Source organism: Nelusetta ayraudi, unplaced genomic scaffold, assembly GCF_046127955.1.
Source record: "Nelusetta ayraudi isolate G7.1 ecotype Tasmania unplaced genomic scaffold, CSIRO-AGI_Nayr_v1 ptg000063l, whole genome shotgun sequence".
Lineage (NCBI taxonomy): Eukaryota > Metazoa > Chordata > Actinopteri > Tetraodontiformes > Monacanthidae > Nelusetta > Nelusetta ayraudi.
The window spans coordinates 1,171,812-1,189,824 of record NW_027466113.1 but is presented as its reverse complement, the minus strand read 5'-3'; the positions used below and the strand labels follow the sequence as shown (position 1 = coordinate 1,189,824).

Sequence of the window (18,013 nt, the reverse complement as noted above, 5' to 3'; positions counted from 1 at the left end):
TTGCGTCCGGCTTCATGAATGTCAGTAAGTTGGCACGATGCATCGAATGTTTCCTAAATCATCCTGATTCATCTCGAAACGTGGGTTTGGTAAACAGCCTGCAGGAAGTGCTCAGAATGGGGGAGTGCAACATTCGGAAGGTAATGTGACGAAGCGTCGATCAAATTCAAGTGGACCGATTCCATCTGCGGGACATTAGCCGCGTGTCATTGCCCCGTGGCTATGTGCTATACAGCGCATTCATAAACGCAACTTTTGCCATCGCCGGCAGTAATGTGAAACAATGTCGTGCACTGAGAAAAGCCTTTTGCCATTTTTAATAAAAAAAAAAATATTTTTTTCAGTTTAAAAGGAAAACTGCCAACCCTGGTTTTCTTCCAAGGTTTTTCGGAGCAGTTTGAAGTAGTTGCTCCTCGTTCTTGAACCTTCTGCTTCTTTATTCGTACAAAAAAAGAAGCCAACTGATTGTAGAATTCAGTTATATTTTCAGGCTGACTGAAAACCTTGTCTATTGGGGGCTGGCAGAAGAGATGAATGAGATTTCTGAGTAGAAATCTAAGCGATTGAGTTGCCTTGCAAGGTTGAAATGTCTGTATTGCTTTTGTTTAAGAAAAATAAGCTTGCTTTGAGCGAGGTTTTACAACAGGATTAAATGGCTCAACTTCCTGATGCCATAGGTGTGATTGTGGCAACTTTTTTTTTTTTTTTGTACATAGGATTAAAAGTGCTTTACCACTCACAATGACAAGCATCCGTGACTAGACTGATGGAATTTGTGCTTTCTGTGATCCTTGTGACTTTGCATTATGTTACCTGAACAAGGAAGTCTCCTTTTTCCCTTTCAGAGAAACTATTGAAGTTTGTGAAGTTTAGTGTACGCACTTGAGCATTAAAATGGCCCATCAGTAAAGTGAAATCTTACTGTATGTTTCCTATTGAGTCATCCTTACGACTGCAAAGCCTGTGCTACGCATTAAGCTACCTCTAGGTGGCACCTCCAGGGCTACAAGAAGGCCAGATCTTGGTTTTCTCTCAATAAACAAAGCCTGCATTTGTTTTTTGAGGTGTAAAAGCTCGACTGCGGTGTACATTCATGAAAAAAAAAAGTTTTAACTGTTGCACATTAAGGGGTTTAATTTAGTTTTTTAGCACTAGTAGTTGCTTCCAATATGCATAGCAGAAATAACAGGTTCCTTGTAAGCAAGCGGAATTTGGACCGCTTTTTTTTTTTTTTTTTTTTTTTTTTTGTCAAATGCAAACCAAACAAAACAACGACAAAAATGTGAACACATAATCATTCAAAGTATTCCTCAAGGGTTCCTCTGCTTTCTGCAATTATAGTCCCCCGCTGGCCTTTAGAAGTATTGCACTCGTTTACGAGAGGAAACAAAAACTGCACAGTTGTAAAATACCTGCATACACTTGAGCAGTAAGGCCGTTTTATGTTAGGATGTTGTTTTTTTTTTTTTTACTTTGACTGTTTTAAATTGCTCAAACCGCACTGCAGCTTCTAATCGGCCTTTTTGACAGTGGACGAAGTGGATGATAAATGAAAGTGGTTAGGTGGCAGGCAGTTTGGAAAACTGAAAGTTTTCATCAATTAACAGCAGTTAAGCTGCCATTGTCGCAACGCGTACCCATTGATTTACTAGGAAGAGCAAAGGACGGCAGAAATTTTTGACACTTTCATTGCAAAAATAGTTTGATTGATAATAAATAAGAAGCTTTTTTTTTTTTATACAGGAATCAAAGCATTCAACTTTCCAGAGAGATTTGCCCAAACAACCACTCCATGTAAAGTTACTAACACAGCCAGATACAATAATAAACAATAATGATAAATAAATAGTGCAAGATGGCGGCTAACTCGGAATAAGACCCTTGATATATTGTTATAATATATGTATATATATACATATATATATATATATATATATATATATATACATATATATATATATATATATATATATATATATATATATATACATATATACATATACATATATATTTATATATATATATATATATATATATATATATATATATATATATATACATACAAAGTCAAACTCAAGCCAAGTATTACACACTGGACCTTTAAGAGCGGCTCAGTCAGTCAGTACCGCCCTGCGGCTGCCAATCAAGGGCGGTGACCGGAGGAAACCAAGTCGGCGTTGCGTTCAACACCGGATCTGTTGTGACTGCACCAAAAAGTGTCAAATTTCACCACAGACAGACAGACAGACAGACAGACAGACAGAGAGAGAGAGAGAGACCTCCTCTGTGTCTGAGGCCTGCACCCCAGGCAACAGGCGGCCACAGTGCAGGAGGTCCTCATCTAATAACCCCGAGCTGTCAGTCCTCTTATGGATGTGTAAGGGCTCCGCATTAGCGCAGCTCAATATGGATCGACTGCTTTGGGGGGGTGGGGGACTGCGCCGCGTGAGGCTGGGCAGAGGCGGGAGGAGGGCTGGCATGACAGACAGAGTGAGATAAATGGAGACGGACAGAAAAAGGTGACCACCGAGGGAGAGGCAGAGTGTGAAAACGTGTCAGTCGCCGAGAGGATGAGTAAGAGGGAGGCCGAGCGGGATTGAGAGTGACTCAGTGCCGTTGTCTCTCGCTTGCGTCTGGGAGGAGTTGAAAACAAGACTGCGTGATAACCATGAAAAAAAGAGAGTCTTCCTCTTGTTACTGGTGAGAGGCCGGGGAAGACACAAAATACTAAATGCTATTGATAGACTCAGTGGGCCGAGAGGAACATCCTGCCTGCCCGATCTTTCCTTTTCCCATTTTGTCTTGTGATTTCACTCGACTGAAGCAACGTGGCGTGTATCTTTCATCCAATGTGCTTCAAGAGCCGCGCGAACGACACCGAACGGCGCCCCCTCCCTCCCCCCTCACAACAACAATTTAACAAACATATCCTTTGAGGAACGGAATTACTGTTAACTATCGCCGACGGCTCATTTCACACATGGCAGGGAATGCGGAGGAAACATTCTGAGGGGGATCATCAAGTGGATGGATGACACGGCCATTATTACACATGGCGACAATGGGGCAGAAACGCAGTTCTGAAGGAGGTGAAGGAGTGGATTACATGCAGATTTTTATTTTTCTCCAGCCCTATTTTTCCGTCATTTCGAGTCGACTGAACAATCTCTTCCTTAGTGAGTGCGTCGACTGAGCAAACACGACACAACACAATGAGCGCAGAGAGGAAATCACTGTCAATTGAGATGCCCATAAAAACGACATTCAGACGGCCAGACGCAGACACAGACCCAGCTGACAGGCAAGGGAAGGCAACTGTCTGCATTGTGTGTGTGTGTGTGTGTGTGTGTGTGTGTGTGTGTGTGTGTGCTATGCACCTGACGTGTACACAGAAGAGTAAACAAACCCAACATTAATCCTGCAGCTATCGACCACTGGTGTCTGCACACAGCGCCGTGTTACAGGCCTGTTTGTTCATCCTGCTTGATGACCTTATTCGCCTTTTCAGCAGCCACAGCAAAGGATTTACCGGGGCTGCCCCACTCCTGAATACACACACGCACACGCACACACACACACACACACACACGCACGCACGGACGCAAACACAAATGGTAAATTATGATAAATGATGTAATGTGTTTGCCCTGACCACACTAATAACCGCCATGCAAGCAGCCACAGATCAGTATGGTGCATGCTTGCAGCGTATCCATTACAGTTTTCCCATTGACCCACACTGCATCTGCAACTTGTCACAGTGCCCCTTTATTACCATTCGGGAACAAGTGGACGGTGGACAGCCGACACGAGGCCACGTTCTCGAAAACCTTTATCTGTCGCCTGCACGGTGTCGTCACGTGTGCTGACAGACCTTCTGACCACGTCACGGAAAGCACAACTGTGCCCCATTTTAGATAAAAAAACAACCCTCTCTCATACCTGAGATTTTCACTTGTACCTGAGGTCCATTCGGAAGGTGACAGACGGTGGCAGTTATAGGTGAGATAAGACTGTGACGGGTGCTGCAGTGCTACACATTGGTGTGCCGCGGCAGAAATGACAGTAGCTGCGTTTCCATTACAGTTTTTCGCCAAAATAAAAGCGATATTTCTAAAAATTCGACAAAGTACAATTGCAATTTGCAGGTGTTTCTATTAAATGGTGTGAAGCGCATAATCTGTAATTCTCGTAAAATCTCGACCTGCGAGAATTCTCGTAATTCTTGCGTTTGTTTGCTGTCAAGAACGGTTGTTATATTTTTCTCTTTGATTACTTGTACAAAAATATTCCTCCTCCTACGTCAAAACATAATGCGCAATGTTTTGACGGAGTCAGCTGACTCTGTAAAGTCTGGTGACGCGTAAATGTGAAAAAAGTGTTTCGATGACAATTTTTCAATATACCTCTGTATCAATACGTCTGAAAAACCACCTCAAGAGAGCGTAAAAATCTTTTAGTGTTTTTGAGAGGTTTTTTGAAGTTTAGGTGTTTCTATTACCAGTTTTTTATTGCGATATTTAGGTTTTGCGCAATTCTAGGGCTAATGGAAACGCAGCTAGTGTGACGTAGCATCTAGTGATTGGACTATTTTGAGTTGAGGAGTGGTCCCCATGTATCTACTGGCAGACAGCAACCAACAGAACAAACTGCGTCGTCTTTTTTTATTACTAATTTACAAAGGCCTCGTTAATGCAGCAAAAGTTTCATCCCAGACAAAAATTACCGTGAATTGTTACAACTCCGAATTTAAAAAGAGGCCCCTGATTTCTTCTGTCAGAAGACCGAGTTTAGACTCAAACTATGGCCAGAGGTGTTGTTTGTTTTATCCCACTCAGTCATCCTCCGTGTCAAAATCTGGTTTCTCTCCGGTGTGTACACGAAACACAGCAAGTGCCACAGGCAAAAGCAGGCTCAGTTCAGTGCTTTGTTTGTAATGGGTAAACCTATAGGTGACAAAGTGAGGAGGAGGCAAAACCTACGAAAATCAAAACCAACCAAAGCAAACACGAGGTGAAATGAAAATAAAATAAAAGCAACAAAAACAACAACAAGAGAGACATAACGGAGGTATATATAGGCACCTGACACATGCAGATGAAATATGGGTTATAACAACTAACTACCACTTCAAACAACAGGCAGTGGGAAAACAGAAAAGGGATCCAGTATAACAAAGGAAAAGGCAACAAGGGTAAAAAAGCACTACCAATAAAATGAGAATTAAAACTGAAACTAAGTCAAGGACACAATAGACGCATAAACAGGAAACAACTTAGCAAAATTCCCAAAAACACATTTCCAAAATATGACTGAAATGAATTTTTGTGGGGCTTCGTAAAGTCTTGTTTTGATTGGAACTTTTGCACTTTTGCAGGGGTTTCTGGGCAGGTCAAAAAACAACAAAATCAGAGTTACACCCAAGAGCAGTGTGACATTTCAAACAGACATTTATTTGTGCAAAAACAACCTGCACTGTCTTGCCTACGAATCTCCTCGACCGTCCACGGACATGACCGGGTTTTCACTCTGGGGACGGTGTGGGTGGGGCGTCCTCTTTCTTATACCCTCTTTTCATGAAGAGGGTACAGTTGTGACTGATAGCAGTGATTGTGGATCGAGCCTATGTGGATATTTACATGGAGTTTAAAAAGATGATTCAAGAGTTATTGTCTCCTATAACTAAAGCTTTAAGGCATTTACAGTATACTTTTTAAGTATACTGTGATACACTTGATACCATTGCCATTCAAGTCTGTCCTACCTGCATAACATTTTTGCTCAGAACACAAATCTATCTAATCTAATAATAGAAACCAGTATTTCAATTTTTGGGTGAGTATACATCTTCATTTTAGCAGATCCACATTTTGAAGACTTTCTGAATACCACAAATGACTAGTAATATCTTTCCCATCCCATAGGTGAGGCCTTGTTCATTACCCGGCACTGCTGGATATTTGAGTAGCAGTTCAGCCCCAAGAACAAAGGCTGCTCCCTAGATGAAGAGCTGGGTATGCAGAGGGCCTCAGTTTAAAGAATGCTTTTTAAGGAAGTGATTATATTTAATGAGCCCCCGTGAAAATTTACACAGGCTAATAGTATGGGCAGCACAGTGTCCATTCAAATAAAGGACAATGGCTGTGCGGCGCTGTGAGCGTTTCACTTCAAAGAGCAGGACCTGTCTCGGTCCTTCGCGGGGACGCAGTGGGTGAGTCAGCAAATTATGAAATGAGAGGCGCAGGCACTGACTGCGCTGAATTAAAAGATCTACACACGTTTTTCCAACACGGCATCCGTGCAGTTTAAACGGTGTCGCCCCGAAGAAAAGTCAGCAGCTAGCAAGGACTTCTTCAGATGCCGTCGGCATTCTGGTTTTCATGTCTCACCGTGTTGTGTGACGTTGATGAAACATTGAGCAGGATGGCCATATTGAAGGTCCAGTGTGTAAAATTTGGCTTGATTTATGATTTTTATATTGGTAAAAGGTTAACATAAAGCCCATAAATACATACATACAATACATTTGGTTGTCCTTGCCTTAGAACAGTTCTTATACGTATATAAGAATATACATGTAGCGAGGGTCTTGCTCTCAGTTAGCTGCAATCTTGCATCGTTATATTTTACATTTTGGGTGACTGCTCACGTCCTCTAATAAACCACAGAAGAAGAACGTGGACCAAGTATCCAGGTTTGTGCTAGCAGGCCGCAGATGTAGTTCGCTGGCAAGTTCGGGAGAGGGAAGGTGCGCGAAAGAGCAATGCAGTCTAAACTGTAACCACTTGACGTCGCTGTTTCTCCTCAAAAATCTCCAAACGTCACACTAGCGCACGTTGCCATCTTTTAAGTCGCATGAAAAACATTGTGCACAGGTAGTCTTTCGCTGGAGGTTGGTCGAATGAGAGACACCTCGCTAACTCATTTTCTTTCTCGCAGCTCCACAGTTGTGTGGCAGAGGTCACACCTGCACTTTCCTGGATGGATAGACTGAGTTAGACAAAGTTTGACCTCGTGCTGATATCCGAGCGTGTGAGGCTGCAGTAAATGAAAACACCTGCGTGGGTGCACGGTGGCTTTAAGTGGAAAACTTCGGCCACTGTTCACCATCCGCCAGCTGCTGGTCATTTATGTGCGCCGTTTTCCGTGCCAGCTGCTAAATGCTGAAAATGGCATGAAATCAGCTTAATTGTTAACTTGTGAAAAAGGCTGGCTGCCAACAGTCAAAAACACAAAATCCACTCCTCTCTTTAAATCCCGAAATTATATAAAGTGCTGCTGCCCCCCTCCTCCAGACAGTCATTTTGGCTCGGGCCCAGTCGCTCAAGGAGCAAACAATCAGATAACATCCCTTGTTCACAGGTGCAGGTGTAGCAGTGGGGGAAGCTGAAGTGTAAATAATATTAAAGGTGACTTAATTCCGCTCAATTGCCGTGATTGGATGTCAGGGTGGCTGTGTTGTGAAGGATTGCGCACCTTAATCTCAAAGAAAAGGACAGGCACACACACACACACACACACACACACACACACACACACACACTTGCATGAAAACCAAAATGTAAAAAGGCTTTTTTTTGACCAACATTTTTAATTAACAAAATAAATAAAGAAGGTTTATTGTTCAGTGAATAATATTGAAATGAAGGATTTCTTCTGTCCAGAACTAACACTGGTAATGGTGAATGAATGAATGAATGAATGAATGAACGAATGAATGAATGAATGCAGTATACATCTCATATAACTTTAATTTGAGGTGCATTTGCTTTTGTTTCTTGTACTGCTGCAGCCAAACTATTTCCCCATTGTGGGATCAATAAAGTCTATCTAATCTCATAAAAGTTTATGGTTTGCTGTGTTTTCCCATAAACTTATCAGAGAGCAGCTGAAGTGTTGGGTTTATACTGGCTGTTCAAAGGACTGGAGGGAAAGTGAGAGCGGCCTAAGACCGAGTCTGCTCGGGCTGAAGCTACTTTTAATGCGCAATGAAAATATGCCCACTTTCAGTGAGAACGTGCCCTTCTGCCTTTTTTGAGTTCCATGAAAACAGACATAGAGATACTAACGTAGACACCAACACACACACACACGCATGTTTGTGGTCGAGGTACCTTTAAAGGCATTGGTGGCCGGTAGGTCAGTTTCCTGCATACTGCTCCTCCCTGCTCTCTGCCAACTGCTGCCGATGCTGCGATGGATGCTGATGGGCAGAACCTCAACCGCTCCGGGCCGCCGCCGCTGACGCTGCTGCCGCCGCCGCCGGAGGGTGGGAGGGTGGCCGAGAGGAAAGGGCGGCACCTGCCAGTCCCGCTGCCATTTCTCTTCATCCACGGGCTTGCGCGCCCTGCTCCAGAGGCGTCCGCCTTTCAAACTCCCCCCAGCTGACGGCTGCTCAAACAGTTCAAACCTTCGGCTCTCGAGGTCGGCAGACGATCACCCGGAAGTCCAGGAAGAGCGAAAGTGAAGGAGCCCGGAGAAAGCGGTGGAATGTTCTGTGGTGTTTTTTTTTTGTTGTTTGGAACCGAGACCCTGATCTGTGGACGGGGTCAGATTATAGAGGAATGGATGAAGGCTTCGGAAGTATTTGTGCACTGAACTCTGTCCTCCCCAGCGGCAGGCCTTTAGTCTGGGGCGCCAACACCGAGCTCTCGGCTGCCTCCCAGTCACCTCGACCTGCTTCTCTGCAGACCAGCAGCGTCTCGGCCTTCCTCCCCTGCCTCCGAGCCACGTCAATTCCTTCGCTCAGTCTCTGCAAACTGAATCAGCGCGACGTCTTCTCGGGTTCCTCGCATTCTTTTGTCGGCATCGTTGGCTCGCCTCTCGTTTTTCGGGGGAGGGAGGTTGGATTCTCTCCCTGTCTCGCTCTCTCTCTCCGTCTCTCTCTCACCCTTATGCGCCTTTACGTCCCGGTGCTGCAGTCCCCTCCCTCCTCGGCGTCGAGGCGCTCGCAAGCTGGCGCTGGAAAACACAAACAGAGGGAGAACGTCCATGAATAAGACCGTGACATAACTGAAGGAGCAGAGCGGATTTAAGCAGGCAGAACATGAGAGAGAGAGAGAGAGAGAGAGAGAGAGAGAGAGAGAGAGAGTGGGTCTGGGTGTATAATGACGAGTTGCACCGAAAACAGGGAAACACACACACACACAGACACACACACACACACACGCTCATCCACCTACACACACACCCATGCAGAGGACGAGCCGCAGTGTGTCTCAGTTTGGATAGCAGGTGGGCGGCTGGCTGGCTGGCTGGCTTGCTGGCTGGCTGGCTGGCTGGCTGGCATGGCCCCCTTTAGTTCCTCTCACCCACTACGTTCTTACATGAAAGGGAAAGTTTTTTTTTTTCTTTTTCGGAAAAAAGCGAGCGCCGCCTATGACCCTGTTTCACAGAGCGGCGGAGAGACGGAGCCACATGTCAGCGTGCCACTTTGAAGTCTGCCTGATAAACACGGCTGAAGGAGGCTACAGCTGAGGAAATAACAAAACTTTATTTACATTTCAAAAAAAAAAAAAAAAAGTTCCAAAGCGCCGCTCTTCTGTTTGTCTGGCAGAGGAGAACTGAAGTATAAAAAAAAAACAGAGGGTGTAAAAGAAGGAGGGGTGGCGGTGGAGGAGGGGGATCAGTTCAAGAGGAGCTACTAGCTACTAGATCACAACACGCACGCTGAAACAACAGTGTCGAGGTGTGACGGATGGATGAGGACGGGCAAAAAAAAAAAAGAAAAAGCAACAATAAAGATGAGAGCCGGCCGACTGGTAATATCAATGGAAGACGAGTTGAGAGACGCGAGGCAGGTGTGGCGAACTGCAAGTTGACGAGAGTTCAGGGGGGTAGAGAGGCCACGAGGAAGAGGAGGAAGAAGAAGAGGAGGAGGAGGAGGAGGAGGAGGAGGTGTGACGTTGAGAGAGTCAGACAGACGGTAAACAAACACACGCCCTGTCTGGGCTTCAGAGGAGATCTCGCTTCGCTACTAGTGTTATCCCGGCAAAGATCTCCCGCGTTTATTCCAGTCTTAGCGGTAAGCGGTAAGCACACACACACACACACACGCACAATAGAGCCGACACCTAGAAGAGGGAAGGATACCGCCAGGCTGCCGTGATGCATTCGCTTCATGACTTATCAGTGAGTCATCATTTTTTTTTTTTCATGACTGAGCCAGTGAGGAGCTCGAGCGGAGCAGATGCACAGGTGTGTGTCCATGGATGTATTAGAAGAACTGGATACCATCCATCCATCCAGGGTGTCAGGGTCTGCTGGAGCCTCTCCCAACTGTCATAGGGCGAAGGCAGGGTGACACCCTGGACAAGTCGCCACTTCATCGCAGGGCCAACAACCACTCGCTCTTTCACACACACCCACAGACGATTTAGAGTTCCCAGTTCATCTCACATGCATGTTTTTGGATTGTAGACGAAGACACAGTGAGAACATGCAAACTCCACACAGAAAGGCCCCAGGCCAGGAATCGAACCCGCAACCGTCTTGCTGTAAAAGCTGGACACCGAACTGGCAATATGGCGGTGTGACAATTTTTTCCCAGTGGCTACTCGAGGTACTGCAGCAAAAAAAATCCCATTGGGCCCAAAATGCTTTTTTCTCATAGACCGCAATACAAAAATAATGGCCTCAAAAACAGCTGACAGGTCGACTGCGAATCTTTCAATTGTAGATTTTTCAATCATGGTCTTTTAGTCATTTAAAAAAAAATGATAAGGCCAGAAAATCAAGCGTCTCAGTTCGATCTGGTTGGCCAATGTGTCCTGGGAGTTACAATAGCATGGTGTGGAGTGTGCGTGCTCTATGCAGAAGTCGAAAATCTGAGGAAGTGTTTCCAAAATCCCGACGGAAACGGTTCTCGTTGCGTGACGCACGTGTGTCGCGAGATCATTTCATGTTTAAAATGCGCGTCACCGTAGCTGTGCGTTACATTTTTATTTTCGTGCGATCGCAGCGACAGGCTGTAAAAGTGTTTTTCTGTTTTTGGTTCTCTTTTCTCTCGGCCAGGCCGCCATTCCAAATGTGAACTGGTTCTCAACCGACCCTGGTTAAATGAAGGTTAAATCGAAAAAATTAACAGCTGCAGATTTTGACTTTATGCACAAATGGTATAATTAAAAAAAAAAAAACAAGGTAGAAAACTTGTCTAAATGATAACCCATCCATCCATCCATTTTCTATAACCACTTACCCCCACTGCACTCAGGGTCGCAGGGCACAAGGACTTTTTTTTATTCTCAATTATTCAATTTAAGTATAATAAGAAATGTGTTTTTATGGCTCACTAAAGGGCTTTTTTTTTGCAAGCTATTAGCGACTGAGCTCATCAATCAAGGGCTTTTCTGGCATGACATTTAGTGTATTGTGGAATTTTCGATTTGAATTTCTGGCACAGCTGGTCTTTTTTGTTTTCGTAAAAATGTTTGAATAATCCCAACCCCGTGAGGTACAGTTTTGTTTTGTATTTTTCCAGGACAACATACTCGACTAAGTACAGTACGTTGCTGTGACATCTGATGGATGAATAAACAAATACTCATTTCCCAAATATAAACATTTCCAGCAATAAAGTCCTCTACTTCGTCTTCTCTTCCTCCATTCGCATTGGATTGGTCGATGGACTCCAAACTGCATTACATAAGCAAGACGACATCCCGGGGGGGACATTTCTCACAAATAAAATGAACAAACAATCACAAAATACATCAAGTACCGTTGCAGATTTATTGTGAAACATCCCGAGAAAAACCACTGCACTGGATTTGTATTATGTCTGAGAGGGACAGAAAAGCTCGGGAGACGCTGTAGTACAGGTCTCAACGGATCCAATAGATTTTTGAAGTAGGTTTAATGCAGAGGTTACATCGACCTCAGAAGGTTGACGATCTGATGATCTGCGCATGTCATTATCATTATCATTACTAGCAGTAGTGGTAGTAGTAGTAGTAGTAGAGTAGTATTGATTTTTATCTAGAAAAAAATGCACATTTTGGCTGGACTGATTGTTGCACAATGGTGACATACTTAATGGACATTGTGTGCTAACAAACAAGCCAGTTGCCACACGATTGGAGCAGATCTGGCAAACAAGGGCAAAAGTTACCAGATCTATTTAGCCTGGTCCTATCCAACAGCACCGCAGTAAGCAACTTGTTTTTCACGGGTGGAATAACAGGAATAAAAAAAATATAGATATTTTCTATAATGTGCCCACGGGAGAGTGGAAGCAGCTGGAGAGATTCAAATATGCTCCATTGGTGATTTTCTGCTGGACAGATTGATCTGGCAAACAATGTCCAACAGTCACACAGTCTACCTGTTTAGATAAGTCCAGTCTGAACACGCTGACCCGATCTGTTTTCCTGAAGACAGATAGTAAACAGATAGTCTGAGCCAAAACCTACTAACACAGCTGTCTGTCTGTCTGTCTTTGGCCTTCCTGTCGAGCCGGGGAACACGTTGTTTGCTGTCTGACATCAGTGTTGGAGGCCTCATGTTTATGTTTGCCTGCGCTCCGGTCACTTGAGGACAACTGTCGTCTCCCTGTCTCCTACTCAACGTAACCCGGCAGTGGGACTGACAGGAAACATCACGTTGAAACGCTTTATTAATTAATTTAATCAAAGTAAAAATTCTCCACAGATAAACATTTTAACAGTAATTCTTTCCTTCCCTCCCGCAGTCTGTCTGAGGTTGTGCCACAATGTTAACAAGATAATTAGAAATGTATTTATTCACAATTCACGGGCAGACATAGAAGACTCGCAGCTCTCAAGCAAAGTGGCGACAAAGCAGCGTATAGAACCAGATTTTCTTAACATACCTGCTTTAACAAACCTCACTTTGCCTCCAAGGGCCATAAAGTTCAGCCACTTTGTAGAAATATTTGAAAATGTAAAACCATTTGCAGTATTTTCTTAAATATTCCATTAAACTAAACAGTTTAAATCATGCCAATCCCGAGGCTCCAACAATTGCAAACTAGCTTTACCAAAGCACAAACAAAAAAAACAAAACAATAAAAAGCACGGTAAACTCCCCTGACAGGACAAAAGTAATTTACTGTCTAAAAGTCATTAAAAAATCATTTACCTCTTATTTCTTTATGCCAGGTGTTCATTCCATCTCAACGGGTGTTATTGGACGTGATGCAGGCACGCACACAGCGTGTGAAGACTATGAAAAGGAATATGGTGAAGATGGATCACGTTCCCATTCCCAGCTCAACCTTGAGCTCTTTTTCAAATAGCAGCCACCAGGATGTTTCACACACACAGTTTATTTTTTTTCCATTGGAGAGAAAAGTTAAACGCAAGAAGACTCAGTGTTTTTCTCTCAAGGCAAACGAAAGACAAAATCAGCTTCAGAAGAGATTTAAACTAAATGTAAATACTTTAACCTGATCCACTGAACGGCGGTAAATGCATGTTTACAAGCAAGCAAACTTATAAAAACAAATATTATTGCTACACAGCCGTGAGAGCCTTGTTTGCACTCAGGGACACACACAAATAAAAACAGGTACGGAAAAGTTGTTGTTTCTTTTAGCCAGACACAGTTTGAGGGAAATGTTTATTTACCTTGACAGTTTCGGGAGCTTCCAACTGGACGCTTTCGGAAGAAGGAAGAAGTTACCTCTGAAACTGTCAAGGTGAATCAACATCTAACTCAGCCTATGTCTGACTGAAAAGAAACCAAAACGTGTGTAAGTCTTTGTGGCCTCATCTACCAGGAGGACCTCAGTAAAGTTTTCCCACTGTGTCGCCTTGGAGCATGAATAGTTAATAACCAGCGACCTCCAACGGTCAGCTGCCAGCGGGTGAATCGGGGACACGCACTTATCAGCGAGACAGCGGTCAGACAGACAAACAGCGACTGACTCGAAAAACATCTGTGCATCTGTGGCGCCGATCTTTAAAACATGCTAAGAATGTGATTACATAACCGTGAATGAGGGCCGCTGAGGTGATTCACCGCTCTGGCAGACGTGGAGGAAACCTGACTGGAGTGAGAGTAGCTCTTTTGGGGTTTTTGGGGGGTTAAATACTGGGTGGTAACTCCAGCAAGATACTGATTCTATGTCTTTGAAAATTAAGTGCTCCGTCTTTCAGCCGTTCCCTTCGGAGGAATCATCTGCATCCATCTAACCCTCTCATCCTCTGCATCTTCTACTCTCACACCAACTAACTTCATGTTCTCTTTCACTGCATCTATAAAACTCCTCATTGCTCTTCCTCTGGGCCTCCTGCCTGCCAGTTCCAACCTCAGCATACTTTTACTGATGTACTGACTGAATCTCCTCTGTACATGTCCAAACCACCTCAGACTGGCCTCCCTGGCTTCATCTCCTGAACATTTCACATGCTCAACTCAGGACTTGAGCACTATCCAATACAATCTAAAAGTAGTGAATAGATCTGTTATTCTGTAACTTTGTTTCTACCTCTTTTTCTAGAGGTGCAAGGAAACATTTCTCATTAAAACTATGAAAGTTATTATGTTAAAGCAGCACAGAGGACAGATTTAAGGCTCATGTTCAGACCGTGGGAGCCCAGATACATAGTTTCTGTTGACGATTTCAAGTATTAGACAAGAGTGCAAAACTGCTCATGCTACTAGCGTTGACACTATAGGAGTTTAGAATAAGAATAAGAATGTTCATGTAATTTTATTCATCCCACATTGGGGAAGTTTACATAGTTACAGCAGCATATATAGTAGTGAAAGCTTCTGCTGCAATATTACTTTATATCTTGATCTGATTGATTTGAGAATTGGATTTGTACATGTTGGAAATTAGAGGTTTTTTTTTTTTTTTTAAATACACTTTTTTTCTTGGTGAAGTCTACATTGTATATTTCAGTTTTGATGCAACAAAAAAAAAAAAAAAAGGAGATTGTGATTTACCCATGAACACATCGGAAAGTTTCCCTTTTTTTGGAAAACCGTGACTAGATCCCAGGCTTTAGTTACTGGTTAACTCCTTCACCGACCACTCTCTGCTTGTTAGGCTAGACGAAAAACCCAAGGACACTAGTAGTAAGATACTAGTGTCAGTCAGCTCTGCCTATTTAAAACGCTTTTGTGTTATTCTTGTTGTTTGTGCTTGAGAAACCATGCAAAGTAATTTTACAGTTTTTGCCGTGAAGCGTTTTTGTCCTTTTCATTCACAGACAAACACTCTATGGCATGTCAAAAAAGGAGAGGAATTCAATTTCATTTTCTTTTAAACTGGTTTCTCTCTCTAACAAATGCAAGATGAAAATGTTAAAAAAAAAAAAAAAAAAAAAAAAACTAACCAAGCTGTTTTTTTTCCAATTTCCAGATATAAAAGAGTGTTGGTAAGAAGAAATATGCAGGGGGGAAAAACACCCTCTGCGCTTGGACCAAGAGCATTATGGTTGTTCATTAGAAGGATGAAAGCCTTCTTGTCTTCATAGCCCCGTCAGTTCCATGTTCACTTAACACTCTCATTCTGTTAAGCTGTGCACTGGTACTTGGTTGTTATTTATGCCTGACTAAGTACAGTGGATCGAATCAATAAAAATGAAAAGGCACAAAGTAAAAATAAATAAATAAATAAATAGATGAACACCCAGATGACAAGAGTCTGGACCACAATTCCGTCCCCACTTAAAACCATCCAACCTAAATTTTAGTCATTCGTATCCTACCGGTTGCAGGCGACATCTGTACATTTCAAATGACCTTCTGCCAACTGAGCCCGTCAAACCACCGAGGACTTTGTCAACTTTCTGTTTCACTCGTGCCGCGCTTTGTGTTGCCACACAATGTACAAATCGATTCGCCGAAATGAGCGGCGAGAGCCAAACAAAGGTGGAGAGAGAGCTCAATTCGTCACATCCCTGTCCGATCGGGTTCCGTGTCACGCACGGTGCCAGTCGAGCGTGGCAATCCTGACACGTCTAATCTGACATCAGCTCTGTTGTGGGAGCCGGATGCACAGACAGGATGGGGGCAGCGGTGGCGGCGGCGACACGGCGGCGGCAGACACACACAGCGCTGGGAGAGGGACAGAGATGGACGGGCGGGAAGGGTGAAGCAGCGCTGATGATGGATTCAGGCTACTTGAAATGTGGCAGGTGGCTATTCGGAGTTTAGCAGTCACACCGGTGCAGAACAAATGCAAAGTGCGTAAATCACAGGTGGGAAACACGGACGTGAGAACACACAGGAAAGACAAGCACAATGAAAATGATTTCTTTTTTTAGCTATACCATAAACATAGGTTAAACTGAATGTGTTGTGTAGATAGATAGATAGATAGATAGATAGATAGATAGATAGATGTACTTCATTGAGCCCAAATTGGAAAACTACACTGTTGCGGCACTAAAAAAAAAAAACAGCACAAAAATAAACTATACAGTAGTTACAAAACACTCAAATCAATCGACTGTATGTACAACAAACAACCAAAGAAGATGTGCAAAAGACAGTTAAATTGTGCAGAGGCAGGGATAAGTAAGGTTTTCTAAATCAGTTGCAGATTTGGCTAGGGGTAAATATATATGATTCCATACAGAATGACTCAAGTCGTGTAGAATTAGTGCTCACATCCAAAACAAGACAAGCGATCAAACGCCGAGGATTTGCTTTGAATGTCTTCTGATGTGCTTTTTGGTTGCCAGGCTGATTGGAAAGCTGTCGCCAGCATTAAATAGACTTTAGACAGGAGGAGAATGGATGATTAAAAAAAAGAAGAAACCAAAAAAAGATACCGTCTGCAGACGTAAACACTGGACTTCAACACTACAATACTGCTACCATTTTATTTATTCAGCCAACAGTGAACAAAGTGAAAGTGCCAGCTTTTCATCATGGCCCCCGGTGCGGTCTGGTACCTCTTCCACTAGCCAGACACTGACATAACACACATCAGATGTTTTATTACGGTCTGGTGCATTAGTTAAGTAAAGGCTGCTAAAGGCTGACGAATGAACCTGGAGGGCGGTATTCCATCAAAGTCGCTTATGAAAGCGAGATTTATGGGGTGAAGCCAGACTCAGATTAGCGCCACCTCTGATTTAAGGTTAAAGTCGTTCCGCTAACGAGGTTTAGCCGCATCTCCCCGAGGCTAATTGAAGCTACACCTGCAAAGTCTGGCTTCCGGCTAAGGTTTAAAAAGCCCATTTCAATGAATGATGGAAACAAAGATAAAATGAGACAGAGAGAGGGCAAAACACAGACACCGCTCTTTCCAGCATCCAAACAAACAAAATACATATATCATCATTGAAACAGGAAAGCTGTATAATATCTACTACTTCAGTCTGGAATGTATATCTGAAATATAAATGATATTTTATATTGTTTTTAAACCTTTAGAGCCACGATACCCAACAGTATTTTAAAAAACAAAATTAAACAACAAAATAATCCTATTAAATAGATTTCAAGTCTTCATCATCAAGTTTTGATGATAATTATTATCATACACAATAAAATGTTGCACCAATCTTCGGTGTGTGTGCATTTTAAATACATGAATATAATTAAATAAATGAAAGTGGAATCAAATAATTTACTGCGTAGCATCTTGTGTCTTGTAGTAAAATCTGTGACTTTTACAATGTAATGTTTTATTTACTCAGTTGTTTTGGAGAGACAGTCTTGAGATGAGTTTCATGGCTATTGTACATGACATGATTGACATAAGCCCGAGACAGAGCTGACAGAAGTGTCAGGTTACCAAGAGAGAACTCGTGAGCCAAGTTGATGAAATAAAATAAACAAGGTGTAGAAATGTAAGGCCGATTTTAAGATGAGAGAGTTTTGTGGAACTTCCTCTACTCTACTTCTGCAGACTAAATGTTTGCCAAGTTGATTGTGGATCAGCAAATGAAACATTTGCCATGAAAAGAGAGACAGTAACTACCTGGCTGTCAGGAATTCAATAGTATTTCCTCAGTATTATGCTGTTAATGGACTTCACACCTCAGACATGAAGATGAATGGAATAATACAAGATGCAGTGTGAGTCAAA

General features: G+C 43.1%; 2 protein-coding genes across 2 annotated transcripts in view; one reads left to right on the top strand and one right to left on the bottom strand.

The window, feature by feature from the left end:
- The window catches only part of LOC142897996 (low-density lipoprotein receptor class A domain-containing protein 4-like), a 181,091-nt gene that overhangs the window by 103,264 nt on the left and 59,814 nt on the right, over positions 1-18,013 (bottom strand). Inside the window, exon 3 of the mRNA XM_076040697.1 lies at positions 8,115-8,961. Within this exon, the coding sequence (XP_075896812.1) occupies positions 8,115-8,154 (40 nt within the window). The 5' untranslated portion in view covers positions 8,155-8,961. The remainder of the gene's footprint in view (positions 1-8,114; positions 8,962-18,013) is intronic.
- Positions 1-18,013, top strand: part of LOC142897995 (TGF-beta receptor type-2-like) — a 336,150-nt gene that overhangs the window by 278,498 nt on the left and 39,639 nt on the right. The window lies entirely within an intron of this gene.